This window comes from Cheilinus undulatus, linkage group 3 (assembly GCF_018320785.1).
Source record: "Cheilinus undulatus linkage group 3, ASM1832078v1, whole genome shotgun sequence".
In the NCBI taxonomy this organism is placed as follows: domain Eukaryota; kingdom Metazoa; phylum Chordata; class Actinopteri; order Labriformes; family Labridae; genus Cheilinus; species Cheilinus undulatus.
In genome coordinates this window covers 21,058,391-21,082,231 of record NC_054867.1, presented here as the reverse complement: position 1 = coordinate 21,082,231, position 23,841 = coordinate 21,058,391, and the positions used below count along the sequence as shown (strand labels likewise).

At 40.6% G+C, this 23,841-nt stretch overlaps 1 protein-coding gene across 8 annotated transcripts in view; it reads left to right on the top strand.

The window, feature by feature from the left end:
* Window positions 1–23,841, top strand: part of celf4 (CUGBP, Elav-like family member 4) — a 152,134-nt gene that overhangs the window by 40,771 nt on the left and 87,522 nt on the right. For all 8 annotated transcript variants that reach the window (XM_041782959.1, XM_041782958.1, XM_041782953.1 and 5 more), the window contains exon 2: window positions 2,788–2,870. In XM_041782959.1, the coding sequence (XP_041638893.1) occupies window positions 2,788–2,870 (83 nt within the window). The remainder of the gene's footprint in view (window positions 1–2,787; window positions 2,871–23,841) is intronic.

Genomic DNA, 23,841 nt, shown 5'->3' with positions numbered 1-23,841 from the left:
TGACAAATTGCAATTTTCACCCAGTGTTTTTAATCAAAATTGAACAGTTTGGACTTGAGTTGGAACAAAATACGTGACAAAACAAAGAGATGAGAACAAATCCTTCAAAATAAACGCATATAATAGATTTTTTTTGCCACATATTTTTCTAGGTACACATCCGTGACCCACGGAAAATGGCTTTGCAACCCACTTTTGGGTCCTGACCCACCAGCTGAGAACCAAGGCCTCCAGAAGGAAAAAGAGTTGGTGTGGGGACTTGTATGTCTCTATGGTATATGAAAGGTAGTTTGCACATGCAATCCTACTGATGAGCCTCAGGATGCTATCATTGTCCTCAGGTGAGGTCCGTTACTAGATGGAAGATGCAAGAAAAATTCAGACATTCTAGTCTTGTCGAATCATGACCTACATTGATGGATAGGTAACATTACAAGAGCATTTGTTGATTCCAACCTTCATATTTAGTAAACTTGCAAAGCAGATGGACTCGCCCATTTCCGTGTTTCTCACTGGCGAATCCATCTTGCAAAGCTCCCATCTGAACCATTTCTGCCCGGTTAGAAAGTGACAGGTCTAATCAGCATCAAGGTGCAGTACTTTCAGGCGCAGCAGAGTTGTGACGTAAGCAAGCAGTGACAAGAGGCCGGTGCAATTATGGCAGAAGAGATTAGCGTGGATGCTGCTAAAGTGCCAATTTTATCAGAATTTGACGACATTTCTTCATTAAAAGAAGAACAAAGAAGAGCAAAGAATAGCAGAATAGCAAGAATAGTACTCGACAAAAGTCGAGTACTGACATGTCTACAGTCGCCATGGATTTCGTTATGTAGTTCTGTATGGAGTTTAGTCCTCAGTAGCGGCCCACGCGTACCTCGGAAGCGGCTACAACATCATGTGTTTTGTTTGCTCTGATTGACCCATAAATATGTGACAGACAGTACGTTTATCCAATCACCCTCGGAGTTTCTGCCCTTTTGCCCTTTGTTTTGAAACAAATCCATCTGGCGTGTCAGGTTACATATTTAGGCCTGATGTTTGCAAGTGGTTGCAATGATGCAGCTGAGCCAAAACCTGTCTAAGTTCATTAAATTGTTAGCACTCCACAACACTTGACACTCGTGCATACATTGCATTCATAACTGATCTTACAGACTTATGTATTTATGATAGTTAACTTGAGTTTTTAATAAATAAGGCTCCTTTTAAGGCTCGTTTTCATGTATGACTCCCTTCTTTTTCACTCCCCCTCAGCCAGGTAGAAACAAATGGGGGCTCATCCGGAATTTGACTACTCAGGCAAACTTGTCATGCTAGAACCTTTTGTAGATAATGACTGGACTGTGATTTCTCTTGCATTTTTGCACTGGTACTCCAAGAATGGTATTATATTCTGGGGTTTTAGGGTTATTATTCATTGATACTCAGTGTGTATGGTAACATGTTTTTCGTGGGTTGTCTATGATGCAACATGGGTGAAGAGCCCAAGACAATTTTCTCACTCTGTGGGACATTAAAATTTATCTTGTCTTGTCTTGTCAATGTGGTGTAATTCCATTTGTTAATTAAGCTTAAAAATTTGAATGTTACAAATCTGTTAGGTAATTCTTCAAAGTTGGACATGACTGTAACATGTTTACTTACTCTCATGTTTTAAGTTAGCATGAATATGATTGGTGAGAAAAGAAAGAATAAAAAATGCCATTCACCTCCTGCCACCCCTTCATAAGTCATAGCTCAGTTGTCTGGAGCCGCCCCTTGTCTTTAATGTTCCTTTTGAAGGATACAGCCTCTTAACTGGGTCAAAACTTTATATTTCTTGTGCCTAACTTTTCTACCTTGTGCATGACTAACTGAATTTAATTCTTGAAAAACCTTTACACATTAAGTTAACATTTTCTAGAATGTGGCCAGAAAAACAAGAAGACCTGCATGTACAGTATGAATAATAGTGAACAGTGTCTCTTCTGCTTATTGTGTGATGATCTTCAGTGTTTTATTAAACTGTCAAAGACATGAATCACGAGCCTTGATCTACAGAGTGACAGTTTGTCACAGCTCTGACAGTGGTGTGCGCTTCCCTGTTAGCGGGGATTGGCGAGGGAGAAGCTTTCACGTTCCCCACGGCTTCTTCTTCTTCTTGCCTCCTGCTTTTCCATCTTCCCTCCCGCCCCCCACATGTCAGCCCAGGTGCTAACAAAACCGAAGATTGTGGGTAGTCTTGGAACATATGGAGCAGAGAGAGATGGAGAAATGAAGGGTGGAGGAGTGGGGAGAGAGAAGAGGAAAGGGGGGAAAGTGAGAGAGAGAGAGAAAGAGAAGCTGTCAGGGAAATGTCTCTGCCTGTCACAGCAGCCAGGAGAGTGCGATGGACGAATGGATAACTGCTATTTCAGACTGCCAAGGAGGAAGCTCGGCCAGATTTGATGTGTTACGGGCAGAATCACTCTCACGCGACACGACGCTCAAACATCTTCAAAGCTAAAATTTCTCTCTTTCCAGGTCGTTTTTTGTGCGCCCGTATGGATTATGTACACAGGAATATTCCGTTTGTTCATCTGCTGCACAAACACACAAACGCACAGGCACACAATCAAATACACACACATGAGTGAATTCCCAGAGCTGCCATGTAGACAGAGTTTCAGCGTTATGGCTGCAGGCTTACTCAGTGTGTTTTTGGCTATTCGCTGGTGATTGGTGCAGCCCCCTCCCATGGCTGTCTTTCCTTCTCTGTTCACATAACATAATTATCTCTCTCTTTCTTCTTCTCTTGCTGTATTTCAGGCTGTGCCTTCCTCACCTACTGTGCCAGAGAGTCGGCCCTGAAAGCCCAGAATGCATTGCACGAGCAGAAGACCCTGCCAGGGGTAAGTCAAACATGAAGAGCATCATGGTGACCCAGAAGCGATAAATCTTATACAAACACATCTTGGATTTTCTCCCACACAGATGCTCTTTTTTTTTTTTACATATGATGCCTTATATTTGAAATCAGAGGGGAGTGCCTGTCCTTGCCTTGCTTGTCATGTACTGTTTATCATCACTGGCTGTACAACAGACATGAGCAGGGCCCTTCCTCCCTTTAAATATCCATCTCCCCTTCCCCTCTCCCCCTGCCTCCCTCTCTCTCCTCACTTTGACAGTCACACACGCACAAACCCATGGGGAGAAACCACACACAGCATCACATCATAGGGGTACTATTTATAGTCCTTCCTCCAGTTTGTGTAAATGAGTGTGCGCCTCTGTGTGCATGCGTGTGGGCGTGTGAGAGATAGACAGAGAGAGAGAGGGGGATGAAAAGCGGGCGAGCGGGTGGATGTAGGCTATTTGTACATTGATGTGCACGCTCCGCATTATGCCCAGCTCTGGCAACAACAACATGAGTGCGCATGGTGAATGTACATCACGACGGCACGTCTCCACGACAGCTGCTCACATGCTGTGGATGTTTCCACTCACATGTACGATGCAGCTGGAAGCAACGCGTGTCTCGGTTTAATGCTCGGCTCCCGCTCAAGCATGCTGGAAAGAGGCAGTTTTGACATTGTGATAGATAAGAGGTGGATATTTCAAGTGTGTGCAATCAAATGCATCTTTTTTTAGTGCGTGCATGATGCTCAGATTACAATTATGTGTGAATCCAGCGCACCTAAATGCACATATGTGCACCTTGTGTTTGTGCACACGCCGTGGTGTGCATGTGAGGAAGTTTTGATGCGTCTCTGTCAGGCCCAGCTCCGTTTGCTCTGTTCGTTTTTAATGACGCCTCCAGGGAAGCTGACAGTCGCCGTGTTGAGCGCGCAGCCTTTGATGTGAGTGATTATGACATCACAGACGTGCAGCCGAGAAGAGCGGAGGAGTGGGGATCCGTGCTCTGTTTTTTTTTTTTTCCTTCACTTCCCAGTGGCATATTATTCAGAAAGAAAAGAGGGGAGGGAGAAGCAGAGAAACACAGAGAGAGAGAAAAGGAGGAGGAGAGATTAAATATTTGGCCAAAACCAGAATGCGATTTTGTGTTCACAGAAAAATGTGCTGCCGATTGATGTTTTTTCGCCTTTGTTGCAACATGGACCAGGAGATATGGGCACAAAAACAACCTTTTTAAGGAGTCTGCCTTCACATCTTGAAGGGAAGGAGACTGCATTTAGCTTCACACGCTACATGGTAAAGCATCAACAGCGACTAAATCCAATCAGTCACTTGCGATCAACATTGTTTAGGAAGGAAATGCTAATTAGCGGTGCCTTTGCCAGCGGAGGACAGTCTCAGGTCTGCGTTTGATCGATGGTGAGCGTTAAGTAAACAGAGGTAATGCCACAGGACAGACCTAGATGCTCAACAAAGCCTGAAGCAGAGCACTGACAGAGGCAGACCAGGAGCCTGTCTGCTGTTGTTGCTGGTGGAGTTAAAGCCGGCAAAACAGAATAAATGAGTTCATTAGAAACAGAGCAAGGACTTGGCCCTGGGAAAAGCACTGGGACGTTTTATGGCACAACTACACCCCGTCTTTCCTCCCTTCCTTCTGGGGTTTATTTTTCTATTCACCTACCTTCTTCCCTCTCTCTATCAGTCCCCACGCTCACAGGCCAACACAACCAAAACCCTGCAAATGAAATCCCTTTTTTCCCCCTTAAAGCCTCTTTCCCCTTCACTTGGCGTCCTGATGTGCTTTTTATCGTCAAAGTTGCTCCCCAACCTTTGCATTTAAAAAGTTTGCTGCCGTCTTTTTTCCTTGGCTGCCAGGTGAGCTGAGAGAACAGGGGATTTGGCTTCCTAGTGGAAATGCCCTGTAAGCATGGCTGTAGGCTGTTAGTGTAGCTCAGACAAAGTACTGAGGGCTGCCTTCTGTCTGTGTGTGTGTGTGTGTGTGTGTGTGTGTGTGTGTGTTTTTTTGTGTGCGTGTGCATGCTTGTGTGTGCAGTGTCAGGAGACTTTGGGTAAACAAGCAACAAGCAAAAATACTGATGTTAAAGTGACACTGACATTGAACTGCCGGTGATAGATGACAAATTGTTTCCACATCCCTCATTCCATCACAGCGCCACACAACCGAGGTACACAGGATTATGCTGATGGAGAAGAAGTTTCTGCTGGCATAATTAAATCAAGTTTACTGACATGGAGAACAGTGGAACTGGCTGGTTCGAGAGCATTCAAAATATTTAACAGGGACATGAGGGTGATAAGGAGAAACTTCATGGTATGGCTCTGCAGGTGATAAAGCCAGTGATACTAGTTGACGTGACTGTTCAAATTTAACTGCAAAGATAAAGGGTGCAGGGGAAGAATCATGGATACCGTTATCGTCTTCTTAGTCCCAAATTGAAACCCAACTTCTTTGAATGCACAGTAAATAAATTCCATCACCCCGGGTTCTCAGTCAAAGCAGCAATAAAAGATGATGTGCACGGGCATGCTGCTCAACTCTCACTTCCATTGCTTGCTTCTTTTTTTGAATTGATGACTGAGAACATAACAAGGGAGAAAAGCTGTTCAATGTGGCCTTCTACTTGAATGCTTGCAGCACAAACCTGGAAGGCCACTTTTCAGGGCTTTTAGTGAAAAGCACTAGGAAGGCTGTTTGGTTCAAAACAAGAAGTATGAATAGAGCTGAGCCTCTCTAAGTGGCTTGGACAGATCCAGTGGAGCTGCACTGTTACAGGTGAAGCCTAGGCCACAAAACTAGGGAAGATGGCAGAGAATAATAATGTCAATCATCAGTAAGCAGTACAAAACATCAATGAGATACAGCAACATTACAGTAGCTTACAATAGCAGATCATGTTTCCTTATTTAGCAGTCTTTAATATAACATCCAATGCAGCGACTTTGTTTAGGAAAAATGTTGAAGAGAAAAAGTTAAAACTGGAAATATGTCTCCCAGCAAATTACATCACTTCCGTTCTGACATCTCACAGGAGTGTTTTGAGATCTGCTCTCGAAAAGTTTGCCAAGTTTTGCCTTAATGATGCAGGCACACTCCAGCAACCCTGTGAGTAACTGCCATTAGCATTAGCATCTAGTTTGCGTCATCACAGTATTTGGAGAGACAAACAAATACAGTCTAGTAAATAAATGCATGTCACACCTATCATGGCAGCTTTGCCATGGCAGCCACAACGACAATAAAATTAGATGTGTTTGGTTTTTAAGGCCCCGTCCACATGGAGACGACCACGATATATTGCCATTTCATTCTGAAACGTTTTCCGTAAAGACGGGATTGTTTCAGGAAATATCCGCGTAAGCACAGAACAACTGAAAATGACTGAAAACGCTGTAGTGATTATGCCAAGCCTGTACGTGGCACTGTAACGCTGCCACAGAAATGCACCAAAAGAGAGAAGAAGATCACGGAAAACTGACAAAAACTTTCTTCAAGTTGCCCTCCTGGTTGTTCTCCACATTGGATTTAAGAACATCTGGTGTAGGCATTTTGTGGTGGTGGTAAATAATAATAATACGTATAATTATAGTAATCCGCCATTGCTGTTTTGGCCGGACCGGCGTCTTTATAGAGCTACGTTATGTGTGATGTAATCATTTCAAGAAAGATGCAGTCGGCTGTCCACACGTAGACAAAACGGTAATAGTATATGGATTTGTGCACTCTGGGACCCGTTTTCAAAAAGTATCGGTTACAGTCACCCAAAACACCGTTTCCTGTGGATGAAACGCTGATAAGACAAAAAACTTTTGCGTATACACCTGAATTTGCCTAAAACTACATACATTTAAAAACAACAGGAAATGTCAGAGACAATAATTGTCACTACATAGACAGAGACAGAGAAATTTACTTAACTAAAAATATAACAAAGGAATAATAATTTTTATAAGTATAGACATTTCAGTGCAGAAATCGTACATACTGTTCTTCTAATTTGAGTTTATGCTTTTAATACGATTTTGCGATAAACTGTATATTTTCAGGCTTGTATGCTTTTATTTCAAGAGGAAAGTGAATAGAAATTGGAAAGACAGAGAGAAAATGTGTGGATTGACATGCAGGATAGAAGCCACAGATCCAGGCCGCCTGCTTAGAGCACTTACAGGGCTCAACAGTGCTGTCCTGGGAGCAAAACTCCAATTCAATTTCTCCATACCCAATTTGATTATTAGCCATGTTATCAGAAAAATCCCAGCTAGACGTACCACGAGTTACCTGAGAGTGAAACGATGGCATATCCTCCTGTAGAAGACAAAATTTAAAAGATATCAAGCTTGTTTTAAGACTCCAGTTTGTCTCCAGTCTCCAGTTACCTTGGAAATATCTTCTGAGCAAGTGAACGAAGGCTGGCGACTGCTGATGATTAGACATGCTGCTGCAGTATGAAGCGATAAATGCTCAAACTACAACATATCACATTATAGTTTCAAATATCATCACTACAATAAAGTTAAGCATAGAAAAGGGGTCATAACGTGGTTTGAAAGCTTGATAACCTTTCACTATAAAAACCATAAATGATGAAATGCAATGGACTGTGGGATGCATAGTTCCTTCCTCCTTGTAAAGACTTATGTACATAGTCTTGTAACTTTGCCTTTTCCCTGTTTTTGAATGCTGATTTTGCACTGAACCACCTGTTTTATAGTCACGAGTACTTGAAGTTGTTGAGCTTGGTTCATGCTTTAAAAGAATGCAAGAAACGTCTATTTGGGATCTAAACGAGCCATCACTGGGAACGCAGATGGTCGAGTGGTTTAAGGTACTACCCATGTACGCGGGCAGCCCGGGTTGGATCCGGCCTGTTGCCCTTTGCCGCATGTCTCTCCCCTTTCTCTTCCCTGTTTCCGAGTCCATCCACTGTCCTTCCTCTATCAAATAAAGGCATGAAAAGGCCCACGAAAAAATAAATCTTTAAATGAGCCATCACTGTGAAGCACTATAGCCTCAGTACTTTGGGTTGATCTAACCATTAGGCGACCTGTACAACTAGTAAAAATTTGCATATAGCATTAAACAGCTTATTTTCACTGTCTGTATTTGAAATAAGCAAAAATTGAAATGGTGTAAAACAGGCTGCCTTAATGTCTGTTCATATTTTCTGTGCTGTATTTATGCAGTGGTAATCACAATCAATTTTACATTCTTCTCATTCCTGATTTTGCAGATTAAAGCTATCTTAAACGTACATTTAAATGACAGCTTTATTCAGTATAAGTCTAATTTGTGTTACTTTGTCAGTGTGGTGCTGTTGTTTGTTATTGTGACACAATGACCAAATATTGTTTCTATTTTATCTTTAAAAAAAAAAAATCCTAAAGTGTTCAGCAGAGTTCCTCCATTGTGGCAGCTTAATCCATGGACTACCATTTTCAAGCCACAACAGAGAAAAATTGACAGATTTGTGGCACATCAGATGATATTGACCAGTGGTCATCAAGTGGAGGCCTAAGGGCCACTTTAGGACCTCAACAACTTCCCACCCAGCCCCCAGAAGATTATTAAATTCAGAGGAAAAAGCTTGGTTTTCTGCATGAACTGTCTGCTTCAGGCTCTTGTAGAGCATTATTTTCTCTGCCTGAGAATCAAAACAAATGACTTGTTTCCTGCACATTTTCCTCAATCATAACATAGCATTAGCATCAAATTCAATGATGGACAATTTGACAACCCAAGAAATATGAAGCAAAAATGTCTCAGTTTTCCCCTTTGTGGCAGTTGAGATGGGTGTTATGGACTGATTTCACTGTCATAGGCCAAAGATTAGTTTAAAAATATCAATATATAACAAAGAATGTTAATCAGACCAAAATATTTTTTCTATTTTAGTTTATTTGAAGGTCTGACACCAATAGCACCCGCCAGGATAAAAGATGACCATTGCACAAATTTAGTTTTGGACCCCTGATATAGACCCTGCATTTGTAGTAATTCCAGAGACATTAACAGAACTGGTCCTGGAAGAACCCATATATCTGTGGAGGAAGGTCAGTGTTTAACTGAGGACTTTTTAGAAGGTCTTAGTCAGCATTTTTACAGTTCTTGTATGTCCTTAAACCTGTATTAAGTGAAAGTTTTTAGCTAGTTGTGGCGTACTGGTGTTATGGAAGTCACCCAAAAACTACCATGCATGAAATACTGCTCCCTGGACAAACACAATAAAAAAGTTAATGAAATAAAAGGCATTGCCCTATAAAAAAATCCTGCCACAGTTGAGGTCCACATGTATTGAGCAGATGAATAGAGAGAGGGTTTTTTTTGGGAGATGGTGACCTGAGACAGGCCTAAAATGGGGCCGCGTCCCAAACGCCAGGCCCTGACTGCCATATTTGAGATCCCGCGCTCCAGTTTCAGACTTGTACTACAGCGAAAGGCATTAAAAAGCCTCTATTGATTCTGGCAGAAGTCCTCATGAGTGGGAGGACGTGTTTCTATGCACGCACGTGCGTGCGGTTTTGTGCACAGATGCGCGGGTAACAGGGTGGAGCTGCAGAGTTCGAGCTACTGCATGATGTGTGCGAACCACAGGGTGCAAATACCCACCAGCAAATCCTCCCTCACATGTACCAATTCTCTCACACGCTAAAGATATATGAGTAAAAGACAGATCTGGCTTCTGCTCAAACACATTCAGTTATACAGTATACTGTAGGCTTCAGCACTACTGTGCCCCCATGCTGCACAAAAGAAGTCCTGTATACTTGTTCTAAGTAAGAAATAATACATAAAAATACACACAAGCATGCAGGTACAAAACATACAGCTGAAACTCCAAACCTGTGTCTTGTAACGGCAACACAATACTCCTCGTAAACACTTCCATTCAACAACATGATACTGTGATACTCACAGAAAAAGAGAGAGAGAGAGAACCAGCCAGAAAGTAGAAGAGAGAGGTAGCGAGGGAGAGAGAAATACGACGTCGATTGACTCGCACCGTAATAGTGAGCCAGATGAGAAAATATAGAACACTGTGAATCAATGCGTCATTTCAGAGAGCTTTCACACAAACACACACATAATAGAGCACATGCACACTCACAGTTTTCAGCCCAGGGGCAAACAAACAACAGAAAAGACGGAAAAGCAAATGAATAGCAGGAGTGAGGGGAGAGGAAGGGGCTGATGATGGAAGGTTGGAGAGAGAGAGAGAGAGAGAGAGAGGGTGGATGGAGGTAGTGGGAGGAGAGGTATAGTTGAGGTGCCTCCATAGCGACTGATTTGTGTCTGTTTCTTTTTTGCCCCCCCCCCCTTCCCTGTACTTGGCTCAGTTGAGATAATGCCAGGGCAAGAAATCCATGGCATTGATTGGCTCCTGCGACCCAGATTCGTGGCAGCTTTTTCTCAATAAGTCGCCTCTCATTGGTCGATAACTGCCAGGCTCCTCAGGTGAAGTGGGTGAAGAAGGGGTTGGCAGAGGAGGTGGGGGGTCAAAGGTGTTTGGTTATGATTTGTGACCCCTTGGTGTGCACAGAAGTTCAGGCATAGATTCTAATGATTGGTGCAGTGTACAGAGGCACTGCTACATGTCTACATGAATAATACTGCAGACCCCACCCCCCCCCTTTCCCTGAGCCATCACCTCATCAACTATTCTAATCACCCCTATCCAAAAGAAAACCGTTTGCCACATATCGCGCTCGGATTAATGAATCCATAGTCTCTGATGGAATGCCAGAGAGATGCACAACAAAGTTTTACTATCACCAGAAAAGATCGACAGGGGATATATGCTTCACTAAAACAGATTTTTGTAAGCTCACAGACCTAATGAGCAACTTTTTTCAGTCAAACGATAAAAAGAAAAGGCAAGAGGCACTGGCAGTAGTCACTATAAAAATAAAAAATTGTATCCAGTGTCCAAAGCGGAGAAAAGCTTTCAAGTGAGGCAGCCTGAGTCTGGCAGGTCATAAGCCAGCAATAAAAAGTCTTAACGAGTCTCCCAAACAGACCGTAGCGAGGCAGAAAGACTTTCTGAAAGCAGTATTTGTGATCAATTTAGAGTTAAACACAGATCCTGCTCTTAGCTGATAAACTCATCATAGTCCATTAATTTCCTTGTGTTTCCTGCAGAGGGTCATAAACAAAAACTATACAGCCCTGTCCACACTGGTGAACTGTGGCTCTATTTTGCAATGTTGGCCAGGCTCCCTTATGTTTGATTTAGTGTTACAGCATAGTGTGTTATTTAAGACAATACTGGAAGTCCAACTGCTCAACCACAGTTTCTCAAAGCCTTCTACATTTTTTCCTTGACAGCTGTTGCTTACATACTGCTAGTTCAAGGCGGGACACCTTCCTTCTGTTAGCCCTGGTCCACAATGTGCCACACACTGAGGCAGACTGAATGTACTGTTCTCCAGCAGCAAATCAGCAGCAAATCATCTGTTATGCTTTACCTTAGCATCTCCTGTCTCTTTAAAAACCATCATATACATGCAGGACAGACCTCTTTCCTCTTCTAAGCTGCAAGGTAGATGCAGAAACAGGGGCGTAGCCAGGGATTTTGGGCCCCCAGAAAGAATACTACACAGAGCCCCCCTTAACTGGCTAGGCAAGTAACAAATGTTGAATAATTTTTGCAAATATCTATGCATTTTTACTGTGTTTTTCAACCATAATTTTGCTAGGGTTAAACTGAATTTACTTCTATTATTTCGCAGCACTGAACTTCACCATTTGGATATTTTTTAAGGGAGGAGCAGAGGCCCCCCAGTATCTTATTTGATACCAATTTCAGTCCGACCAATTCATTCAGTTGCTGTTGATTAAATAATGACTCTAGTTGCCAAGAAAAAACAAATAAAAACACTCTTTCATTGAAAATTTCTCAAGGGCCCCTCACTGCTGTGGGCCTGGGTAATCAGTCACCCCCCCACCCCCCCACCCGCTACGCCCATGTGTAGGAGTATGAAGAGAGCTGTTGTTGGCATCTCAACTATGATTAAGAAACATCCATAGTAGCAGGATGGACGTACTGGGGGCAGAAAACCCAAGTGGTTACAATGATTGCTTCTTCTTCTTTCTTCTTCTTGACAGGCTTTATTTGTAGCTTGATTCACGCAGCCACGTACTGTAACAGACCGTGTATACATGCAAGTGCCCTAAGGCACAGAACAATATCACTAATGTGGAGCCAGGAAATGGTATGAAACAGGGTTTCAACTGTATGAAGGACTCACAGTATAATAATACCTCAGTAACAAATCCACAACCCTTGTATTGTGGTATAAAAAATGTGTAATGATATGTTGTTCATGGATAAGCTTGTTTTTCCATTTTTTTTTTGTTATAAAGACTTAAAAAGGGCAAAATTGAACTAAACAAAGGCCTATTCAGGAACTGAAAATTTGGCTTGTATTACAGAGCTGACGCATATCATCTTGATCTCTCGAAAAAGCCATAGTTCCCATCTTTCCAAGTGAGGCTGAACGGATGTACAGTGCTTAACAAATTTATTAGACCACCTGTCATATTTGTCTCAAAGACCATCCAGCATCATGAAGTACTTTAATGCAGACTCTTTCATTTTCACTGAGCTCTCCCCGTTTTACCATTTTGAGCAGGAATGAGGGATTTCAAACTGAATTCACCCAAATTTGAGCCAGCTCACTGGGCTTCTCTGAGAAGTCAGAAATGAATCAAGCATAACATTCAACCACTAAAACTCATTTTTCTGTTCAGGAACGCAAGTAAATAACTATAATTTGACATATTAATCAAGAAATATTAATGTGCTTTACTCTTTTTTCTGTTTTTTTTTTTTTGTAAATCAGTAAATTTGAAAATTCATGGATAACAATAATAACTATATTTTAGCCTTAAAAATATCATTTTGGTTAAAGAGCTTCTACATATTGGTGTATTAACCATTGCAGAAACATAAAAAATTATTTTGGTAATTACCAATGCTGTTAATTTAGGGTAGCTGTGGCATGAACCTTACTTTGGTTGAGGTTAGGGTGGTCTAATAAATTTTGTTTAAGCACTGTAAATGAGGCCATGCAGTTTTTTATACTGGCAGAGTACTAAAGGTCATGTCTGTTGACAGAATAGACCTTGATGCATGCCAGTATGCACTGTTTCTACGCATCCGAGACCATCCCTGTGTGCAGTCTGAGCCATCAGATATCAAACAGTTTTCAGTACACACTGACTTGCATCCTCACATAGCACTAAGAATTACCAACTGGTAACCAAGTGCCCAAAACAGATACAAATCTCTGTCAATGCCCTGTGTAAATTGGGTAAGTTGATGTGTCTAACCTGAGTAAAACTGTTGTTTGAAGGGTGTTAACACCTTGCCCCAGGAGCTGTTGTTCAAAATCTGCTGCTGATCTCCATACACTCTCTCAGGAATCTTTCCTGGAAAAATAAGGTTTTTGCAGCAGCAGATGGTTTTGGCTTGATTGATTCACTAAGTGATTGTGACCTGGACCACATGGTATACAGCCCACCTCCTAGAATAATCCATGAGTTTGCCTGATGGTAGAAGTGTGACTGAATCCTGAGTCCTCTGTGTCTGAAATGAGGGTTAACAAACTGTTTTATAACTGTCTTAAAAGGACTCTTCAGCCATAGCTCTGTTTTTATTCATTCTTTGAACGACTAAATCAGACAAAACTTGAGTATACAAACAGACTACTGTGACTGCCTTCTGGTGAGATGATCCCAATATGGGAAAAGTTTTCTTCATTTAAATAGTTTGTGTGTTGCACCTCTCCCTATGATATCCTTCTCTCTATCTTGCCCGTAACTATTGCTCTTCTGAGTGGCTATTCATAAATTATCTATTAAAATAATGAGAACAGCCCATCATTTTGACAAGATATGTCCTTTACAACACACTCGACAGTAACAATACTAAAGAAAAATGTGCAGAAATCTTTAAAAATTATTATTTAACTGAACAAAAATGTGCAAATGAGACGTTCACGCTGCACATACGGAACAACTTTGTACTTGTCCTCATACTTTTGGCAACATACTGTCATTTTGGTCTAACCCCTTTAAGGAGTGAAGCTTGAATGGTGCCATAATTGTAACAAAGATCATTACAAGCCTCCACACCATCTTTTGTCATATAAAGTCTGAATGCTCCCATTATCACTGGGCTCCAGGCCTGATGTTACAACCTCCCATTGCCAAGTGGAGTTTCAGCAGATTGTACAAATGAGAAAAAATCATCTGTCCGGAGGCTGCAGTTCACTTTAGTCCAATAATCCAACTAATTTCACAAGTGGTGCATGCTACCCGCTAGGCCAGTAGATGGATGATCCATATGTGGAATGGCACACCTTTAAACCAGGAGCCATACTGCAGAGCATGCAATGTCAGAGCAGTGACCCACTTTTTGGTTTTACTGTAATCTCATTTAAAGAGAGAGTTTGGAGATTTTGCCAGGACTCTCCAGTGTGACTGTGCAAAAATGATAATTTTGCAAAATGTGCCATTACCTATCTCTATTGGGATATGTTTAGAGTCAGGCCTTGATGTTTTAACGATTATTATAATTTTTAAAACCACATTTTCTCCTCTTTTAAGTTCATTGACTACAAATTGCTGGTTTAAGAACAGATTGAGTGCCCAGACAGCAGTTCTCCAAAGTGTTTTTTGTTCTCAAAAGAATAGATTGAACTGTCTGAGCGATTCAAAACACCTCTGGTAAGTGCCATTATTGGGTGATCCAAGTGTTTTTGTGCCAGCTCTAAAAGCACGTCCCTTGTACAGAAATTTCAGAGGTGCTATAGCTCTTTTCAGCATCTCGATCTATCGCTGGCTCAAGCGACTGTCACAGTCTGAAATCAACTTGTCCTTTTCCTGAGTTGCTATTGATCCACAAAAGCAAATCCTTACAGCGCACCAATGAGTCTTCATCCCCCCCTAGAAGGCTGCTCCACTGAGCATTTACAAGTGTTAATGTCACTTCTGGCACTTTAAAACTTTTCCATGTACCCACCAGAATGGAGAGTGGCTACAAAAGTTTTTTTTTTTCAGACACAGATGGTTCACTTTTAGGTAGAAAGAAAGTTTGACACATACGTCTCTGATGCCAACTTCATTGTTCTAGTGCTGGGAAATCATCCATCTACTTCTTGGATAATTAGACTTGTTTTATAAACCCAAAAAGCTGCTTACTTATTTATATAAACCAGTCAGCAGCAAATACTTTCATGTTAGGGCTGGACGATATGAACTAAAATTACCTCACAGTATTTTTCCCTTCATGGTAACAGTTTAATATCACCATATTTCAAAATAAAAGTGCTGGCACAACTAAATGCACAATCAGGTGTTACAGCCCCTCTTCACCCAGTAAAACAAGGTTTAGGGGCTACAGCTTAAAGTTTCATTTCTCTCCTGCTAAGGTGTGTTAAGCTGCTGCTGTCAACACCACATTTACTGATGTTGGTATTCACAATAAAGGTACACTAACACAATAATGACAGACTTTTGTTGTGAAGAACTTATCAAAAATGGCATGTTTTTCATCATGTCATCATGGACTTCAAAAAGTGAGTCATTGGTTAAAACATTGGTTGTTTAAGCCATTAGGATAAGAAACGCTGCAAGCTCTGCAGTAAGGCTCCATTGCAGCTCACAGCCAGTATTAGGGCCCAAGACAGACTCACAGGGACGCTGTGCAAAGTGAGCAAAAATGCTTCAGTTTAGTTAAGTTTTTATTAGTTCTAGTGTTAGTTTTAGTTCTATCAGCAATGAAGGATTCCTGTCAAATCAAGACCTAAAATTACCATTGTGTGAAGTTGTCTTCAATAAAATCAGGTGATTTTGCTCTCTTCAGGCTTGGATGTCAGTATGCCAGTGTCAAAGACTAAAACTAAGGTGATTTTTTCCCCCTAATTCATTCTTTTCATTTTAGTTAGTTTTGTAAGCACACAATATAGTTATAGTTCATTTTCATTGTATTTGTAAAGCTTACTTTTTATTTTGTTTCAGTTAACTAAAATGATTTTTACATTTTAGTTTCAGTTATTTACTTAGTTTTAGTTAACTATAATAACCTTGGTATATATCAGAGGTGTTGGCACCTGATTTTGATACTCATCTATGGCTGCATTAATGCTTTTAAGGGAAAAAGTGTTTCAAAATTTGGCAGCTGTATAAAAGCTGTCTCATACATGATTCAGGAAACAGGTATAGCTTCTCCACATAACATATGCATGCTTTTCCCTTGGGGATCGCTTTGGAGTAGTGAGGTACCAAAATGAAGCACCGAAATCTGTCTTGTAATTCAGCGCAGTAGGTATCAGAGGTGATGGTACCAGTACTGTTGGCAGATAATATACCAGTGCAGGCGTTGATACTGGTTTACCGGCCACAGCTATGTCATGTTTGACAGCACATAAGCATACACTGCTGCATAGAAAAAAGAGGCACCCACATCAGTGTTCACCTGCTTTGCTGCAGCCTTGGTCATGTGCACAGTTCATACATCTAAGCACCTCCATAAGCTGGTTGTGATAGTCTTTCTACCATTGTCATAGCTTTAGCTCCTGCTGCTTCTGCTGTATTGAGTCTGCTTGATTCCAACTGCTCTGAAATATCCTGCCAGTTCAGGGATTTTTTTTTTCCTCTACAATGTGCGTGTCACACTGCTATATCTCTTTGTCTTTAAGCTTCAGCACAGGTGCTGTACACTATGTCTTTCCACAGCAGTAAGTGCAGTGTTGTGTGATATTTTTATTACAGCCTGCTGAGTTAATTCACCGTGCACATTAAATGTTAAGGAACAGAGAACAGATAACCGAAAACAATAAAATGCAATAAATCCGTCACACCTGCGACATAATATATCTATTAGAGTGGTGTTTTATTGATCATTGAAGGATATTATTGTCCATACTGCATACATGTCTCCTCCTCTGTCAGTGCCACAACATGAACCTGCTTTAAGAACATTTCCATGTGCTAGTTTTCAACTTTATATAACTATTCAGCCTTTATAATCACATATGAATCCCAGCAAACATATATTATGCGTTCTCATCACTTCATTTTAGTCTTTTTTTTATAAGTTCACTGACAAGAGTTGACTATAAGCCCTTTAGTTTTATGAGAAGTCTCTAGAAGACTGCAAACTTTATTAAAGCAATGAATATTAGGAATCACTTGATTTCTGAAATGGCTTTATAAAATATCTGAATAAATCTATTCAATGGTTTTAATACTGGTGTTCAAATTGCTTTCTGGGTACAATTTTGTTCCTTTGGTAGCCATGTTTTAGAGTACTTCTTTGGTGCAAAGCAAGATAACAAATAAATTATTTCAAAATGACTGCAGAGGGAGAAAAAAATTGCAGGCCCAGTTTGAACAAGGGCTTTTGTAATGAGAACAACTAAAAGAAAAATTATTGTGTCAGTTCAAAGCAAAGGGCAATTATCATGCAATGCCTGCATTGCTGTTTTCTCTGTCTTCTTTCATCATAACTCTGATGGCAGAGACTACTCAACAAATGTATACTTGATTACACAAGCGCTGACGCTGAAGGAAAGGAGAAACATATAGGGAGTCATTATGAAACAGAGAAGAGGCATGTTGGTGATAGAAACAGAAACTATTGATTTGTTGTTAGAGTTGAATATGAACGTTTTTAAAACTAGGACCCAGTGGTGAGCAGTGCTGCAATATTAATGTTGTTTTTCTACTTTTTGAAAGTTCTTGTTAAGCTGAAACCAACCCCACAGTGTTCTCAAAGGGATTAAACTCTTCTGTAAATACCATTCTCATCCTCAGTAATAATGTGCAAAGAAAAAACCCAAACTCATTTTATTGTGTGACCTTCACCACCTCACTTTCACTGGAGCCACTAGAATATATAACACAGTATTTTCAATTCCTTTATTTGGACGTATCATCCGATATGTTGGACAGAGCAGGAAGTGGCACTTGGAAAATCTTGTTCCAGACGCCGCTGTAGCAGCTGGCCAGCTGGTGGACGGCAGATGTGAAAATGACACAACGCACCAGCTGAGGCCAGATAGCAGGCCGCGACTCAGGCAGCTTTTAATAATTGATGGCAGCCAAGGCCTTGGATTGGCCAGTAATTGCATTATAGGTCACTTCTCAATAGCAATTTGTGAAAGTTGTGGTGATGTGTGCCGGGTGGCGATCAATAGACACTGTCTAGAGATGTAGTTTTTCCCTCCCTTTCTCTTTCTTTCATGCTTTCTGTTTGTATGGAGGCAAGAAGTGAGTTGGAACAAAGTTTCTGTGGAGCAGCAACACTGCTAGCATTCTTCACATAATCCGGTCAAAAAAGTAACTGCATTAATTTAAGACCTTGTTCACTGAGCATTGAAAACAAACATAAATCATTGCAACACTATAATTACAGTATCCTGAGGAATATATTTCCATATACGATGCTTTTTCTAGAGGACCAACCTTTCCTTTAAGGGAACCTCTACTCATTTTTTTAAAAACCCACTATCATTCAGCCGGATGCTATGTTCATTTAGAGATGGGTTTTTTCCCTATGAAATATCAGTGGCAATGTAGCTTTCTATGTTAAGTTATAACACATGCTAAAAATATAAACATTGCTGGAACTTTTTTTTTTTTTCAGATGCAATAATCTTCCTGGTAAACTTCCTGTTTCCGTAATGCCCATTATCCAAGTCAGACTAGAAATAATGAGCTGTGTTCAAACCCCCATTTAAAGTATCTAATATTAGTGTGTTTCAAATAAATAATATGCCTTTTTGCATGTGGAAAAAATCAGGGCTGGGCAATTAATCAAAAATTAGATTAAATTGCAATATGGCCTTTTGCAATTATTAAATGGCAGAAGATATTTCTGTTAAAGAAAATATTTCTTTAACCTGAAATTTGTGTAAAAATGCCAGTTTCATGCTTCTTTCTGCAGCAGAGATATCATGCATTACATATAATGCAATCAATCAAGTGCCATTTTTTAAGAATAGTCTAGAAACAATCCTACTTTCTTTATTTTTGTATTTTTTTCTTATTAACATTTCATATCCAAATTGCAATGCACAATCACAATTAGATATTTTTTTCAAATCTGTTCAGCCCTTGTTTAATCTAATATTCTGTTGTTTATAATATAGAATGATTTATTGCTTGTGTTTGTTGGAAAAAACATAAGATGAGGAACTTACGGAATAACTGCTAATCAAATCGCAACACTGAGGGAAAAAATCACAATTAAATGATTTTCCTAAATCGTTCAGCCCTAGAAAAAATCCTTACACATATGCTTATATTTGGTTGAATACAATTCAAATTACAAAGTAGCAGTACTAAACATATTGCAGTTGGAATTTATATGGTTGACGTAGCCTGGTGTTAACTTAGTGAAAGAACATTATGTTACATGAAGACAACATACATTGATACATTGCCAATGGCTTACTTACCATCATGTTTTTATGCAGCACAGTATGCAGTAGGGCAGTGGTTCCTATCCTTTTTCATCAGAGCTTTCTCTTCCTTGTATCTAAGAAAAGCAAAGCCCACCAGGAACCAACATGAAAAAATGATACATTGTAATCCAACATTAGCATTAATGTTAACAGCTTCCATTGATAAAATCCCAGCAGAATTGGCCTATAAGCTCTAGTTCTACTAAAAGGCCTTTGTATAAACTTTCCACTTTTAAAAGTTGTTTCATACCCTACAGCAGTGATCATCAACTGGTGGCCTGGGGGCCATGTCAGGCCCCCCAAAGCTTCCTGTCCGGCCCCTGAAAGATCATTAAATTCAGAAAAGGAGGAAAAGAAGATGTTGTGGTTTTAAGATTATCCTTTGGCTTTAAATGTTTGCAACTTTTAAATCCATCCCACAAACAATTAATATTGAAATAGTTGTAGAATGACTTAAATCTGATCTGTTTTAATGAAATGTACTTTTCAGCTATACTTATAATATATTTTTAAAAAAGGGGTAAGGTTGGCAAAAATGTTAAAAATAACAGGTGATAAATGGTAAAATGGGTTATGGAGTGGCACAAAGGGACAAAAATTGGGAGAAAAAGTGATGAAAACAGGTAAAAAGGGGAAAAACTAACAAAAATGGGTTAAAAGAGTCAAAAAATACTGCAAGAATATAATGAAAAGGGGTTAAAAAGTGGCAAAAATGGATTAAAGTGGGTAAAACCTACAGGAAAAGGGGGTTAACAGGGGTTAAAAGCTTGCAAAAATTGGTGAAAGAGGAAAAAAGTGGCAAAAATAATTCAAAGAATCTGAGACAAAGGTTAAAAAGTGGAAAATAGAAGTGGCAAAAATGGATAAAAGATTGGCACAAAGAAGATAAAACATGCAGGAAAAGTGGTTTAAAATGGGCTAAAGAATTGAAAAAAATGAGTTAAAGAGGCAAAAAGTATCAAAATGGGTTAAAAAGTGGCAAAATGGGTGAAAGGTGGCGAACATTGATTTAAAAGTTGCAATAGTTGTTGAAAAAAAAATGTAATGAAAAGGGGTTAAAAAGTGGCAAAAATGGATAAGAGTTGGTAAAACATCCAGGAAAACTGGTTTAAGAGGGGTTAAAACCTTGCAAAAATTGGTCAAAAAGGAAAAAATGGGCAAAAAGTATCAAAAAGGGGTTAAAGTTTCAAAAATGGGGGAAAGATAAGGATAGATCTCACTGGTAATGACTCAAAATGTCCTGCGTTTTGAAAAAAAATTCAAATACTACTACAATAATATTTCAATCAGACCAAAATATTTATTTAATTTGTGTGTATTTTAAAGTCCGGCCCCCAGAGTCTCTGTCAAGAATAAATCTGGCTCTTGTGTAGATGTACTTGATGACCCCTGCCCTACAGGTAAAAGTTCATGTCCTTGAAAATCCTAAAAATCAAAATTAATCACGTGTTAGCTTGTTTTTCAGTTGATGCTACACCAGTTAGCTGGGATATTGTTTATTTAAGCTAAGACTGAACTGGGCCCTGAATAAGACAAAATCAAGACTGACCATAGGGGTCGTACAACATACAAAAGACACTGAAGCGTAAAGAAAGTGGTTTTGAAAACATCCTCTGTCTGCGATTTGGGTGGGTTATGCTAGCAGCAGCAATTTAAGTGTATTGCTAGCCCCAAGAAAAAAGGGATAGGAATTAGCCTATATGTTTCAGTTGGGGAGAGGAAGCTGGTCACTGATGGGTGTAACTTTAAAGCTGACATATTTAACCCTTTGAAGACAAGTTTATACTGGTCTCAGGGATCCCCAAAACATGCCTGTGACGTTTCTTGTTAAAAAAAAAAACAATCTAGCATTGGATTTGCTCAGAATGAGCTGATTCGATGTCCATAGCTTAAAATGTTACTGAGCTGTCTGACTCCACCCCTGACCAAGCTCCTCTCAGGAAGATAATAGATGTGGCTCTCCTGATCCTCCTCTCAGCTACAAACTGAGAGGAAGATGAAGAGAGGAGGGCAGAATTTTCTTCCAAGGGGGCAGGGGCAACTGAACCTGGGGGGCAGGGCTAACTCCCCACATGACATCATGAGGGGAAAACCTGAGAATGGCTTGTTTCAGCACATATTTTCTGAAAGGTGGGGGGGGGTCTGGTACTTGAGGGGATTGTGGACAGGCCAGGAGCACATACTTTTGCTAGAAAAGCCTGATTTTTGCATATGCCCCTTTAAGCCTATATGTGTCTGAAATAATACATGTTGTGTCTAATGCTGGTTATGCTAGCTTGCTCATGGAGACATGTTAAAACAGAAGACCTGGGGTTTGGAATATTTCATTATTCAAGCTGACCTGGCATGGTTAGCTTACAAGTTCTATTTTTTTGTCATCAGATTCATAAGCTTATATTGACTGACTTTAAGTAAGGAACTATCAGCTCTTCCTGTGTTAGGCTTTGTTTGTTTTACTCTCTGTTTTTATTCCCCTAAAGTTTTGGAGGCCTAATGTTAAGTCACTGGAGTGTCCTTTTAAAACAACATTGTGTGGTGTATGTGGCTGTAGAATAAGTGAGTAAAAAGACAGCCTTGGGTTCAAGAGGTTAAAATAGCACAAGAGATCAAATTTAGCCTCGTCACATTGCACCGAGTGCTTTACTTTCCACAGCAGCACACACTCTGAGCCCTGTGCCCCCTCTGGCTCCCCGGCCAAACTCATTCTCATGGAAGTTATTTACTGTGGTGGCCACAGACTCCCTCCCCCTGACACGCTCCCACACAAACACACACGCACTCACACAAAAAACACACTTTAATTTCCTCCTCTTTCTCGTTTCTTGCTCCCTTTCTGAAATCTCACCCGCTTTGACATGTAAACTATCGCTGTGTCATCTCGCTGCATCTGGTGTTCATTGTTTTTTCTCTCTTTGTTCCTGCCTCTCTCTTTTTTTGTCTCCCTCTCTCTTTCCCTCCTCCTGCTCCCTCTGCTGTGGCACAGAGAGCGGCAGAGGAGAGCAGAGCGGAGGAGACAGTAGATTTTGCATGCTCTAAATACAGCCTCTACGTGTGTGGGGTGCTGTCATCAAAGGAGAGAAGGGACAGGGGATGGTTCAGTTCTTTTGTGATAGTGCCTGTGCTGTGTATGCGTGCGTGCAACTGTTTGCATATGTGGCCGAGAGTGCATTAATTCCAGCAAACATCAAAGATGCTCCCTCATCTATCTCTCTGTCTTTCCTCTCCTTCTTTCCCTCCCTCTGTCACTTGCTCTAATCCTCCTTTTAGCATCATTTTGTCCGCATTGCCTTTTTTCTATATCATCGTTATGCTCTGCCTTTTCTTGCCTGTCTTTTTCGGTGTGTCTCACCTCTCTTGCATGTGCTTGGCGGGGTGTGACAGCATTGAGAAGTCACCAAAGAGGTAAATGATGATAGGCCATCCATCATGCTTTATGGACTCTGTATGGTGCTGCCGTGGAGAGTGGCTGCACTGTGCAGTAACTCAGAACACTCTGTCCCTCCATATAACCTGGCAGGAGCTCCGCTGCTCCACTCGCCTCTGCTGGGCGACTGTTTATGTGTGTGAGACACAGGAAGAGCGCCGGTCTGACTCACCCACTTAAGGCTTTCTCTGCGTGTGTTTGTGATTCAGTGTGTGTGTACAAGCGAGGGGGGGAAACAGAAAGAGTGTTTGTCCACACTGCCAGACTGTGTGCAGTGAGCCTTCATTATGGCTGATATGCCACCGCTGGGAGCATCAACTCTGACCAGCAGATGTAACAGCTTGTGCGTGTGTATACTTCACAACAATATCACACCAAAAAGGCGATTTGGAACCAAAATTTAGGCAAAAACAAGGGATTACCACCAGGGCTCATCAAAAGTTAAAGCAGAAGTGCCAAAATCTGTAGTACCACAAACAGCCACTTGAGGCTTGCTTTAAAAACAAACCAATCTCTATTTGACCCCATAAAAAAATATCAAATTTCAAAGCAGAATTTTTAAAAAATGGTTAGGAACTATCTAACTTTTTTTTTTTATCAATGACAAGTGCACCGGGAACAGTGTGAATACAGAAAATTTTACATTAAATCATAGACCGTAAAAAAATTTGACAAAGCCTGTGTGATGTCAGCTGTTTGATTACAATAGGCGGACTCAAAGAGCTTTTGAAGCCAAACTGTGGCGGCCTCCATATTATAATCACTGTCTTGGTTAAAATTTGGATCAACCTAAGGGCAGATAAGAGCCCACCTATTGAGCTGGATTCCCTGTCAGCTAAGCTACCACTGAAGCTAGTCTTCTGGAGGTAGTGTCTGCCTGTCAAGCTATCTGACGTGCCAATCAGTGCACAGTGAGATTTTTCCTAAATATAATCTAAACCAAGCCTCAGGACCCACCAATATCTTTGAAGACAAATCGCAACCCAAATTTCCATGTTTAATAAATAAAAATGTTGCATCAAAGATCTTTGATCTTACAAGAAAAGGAGATCAAT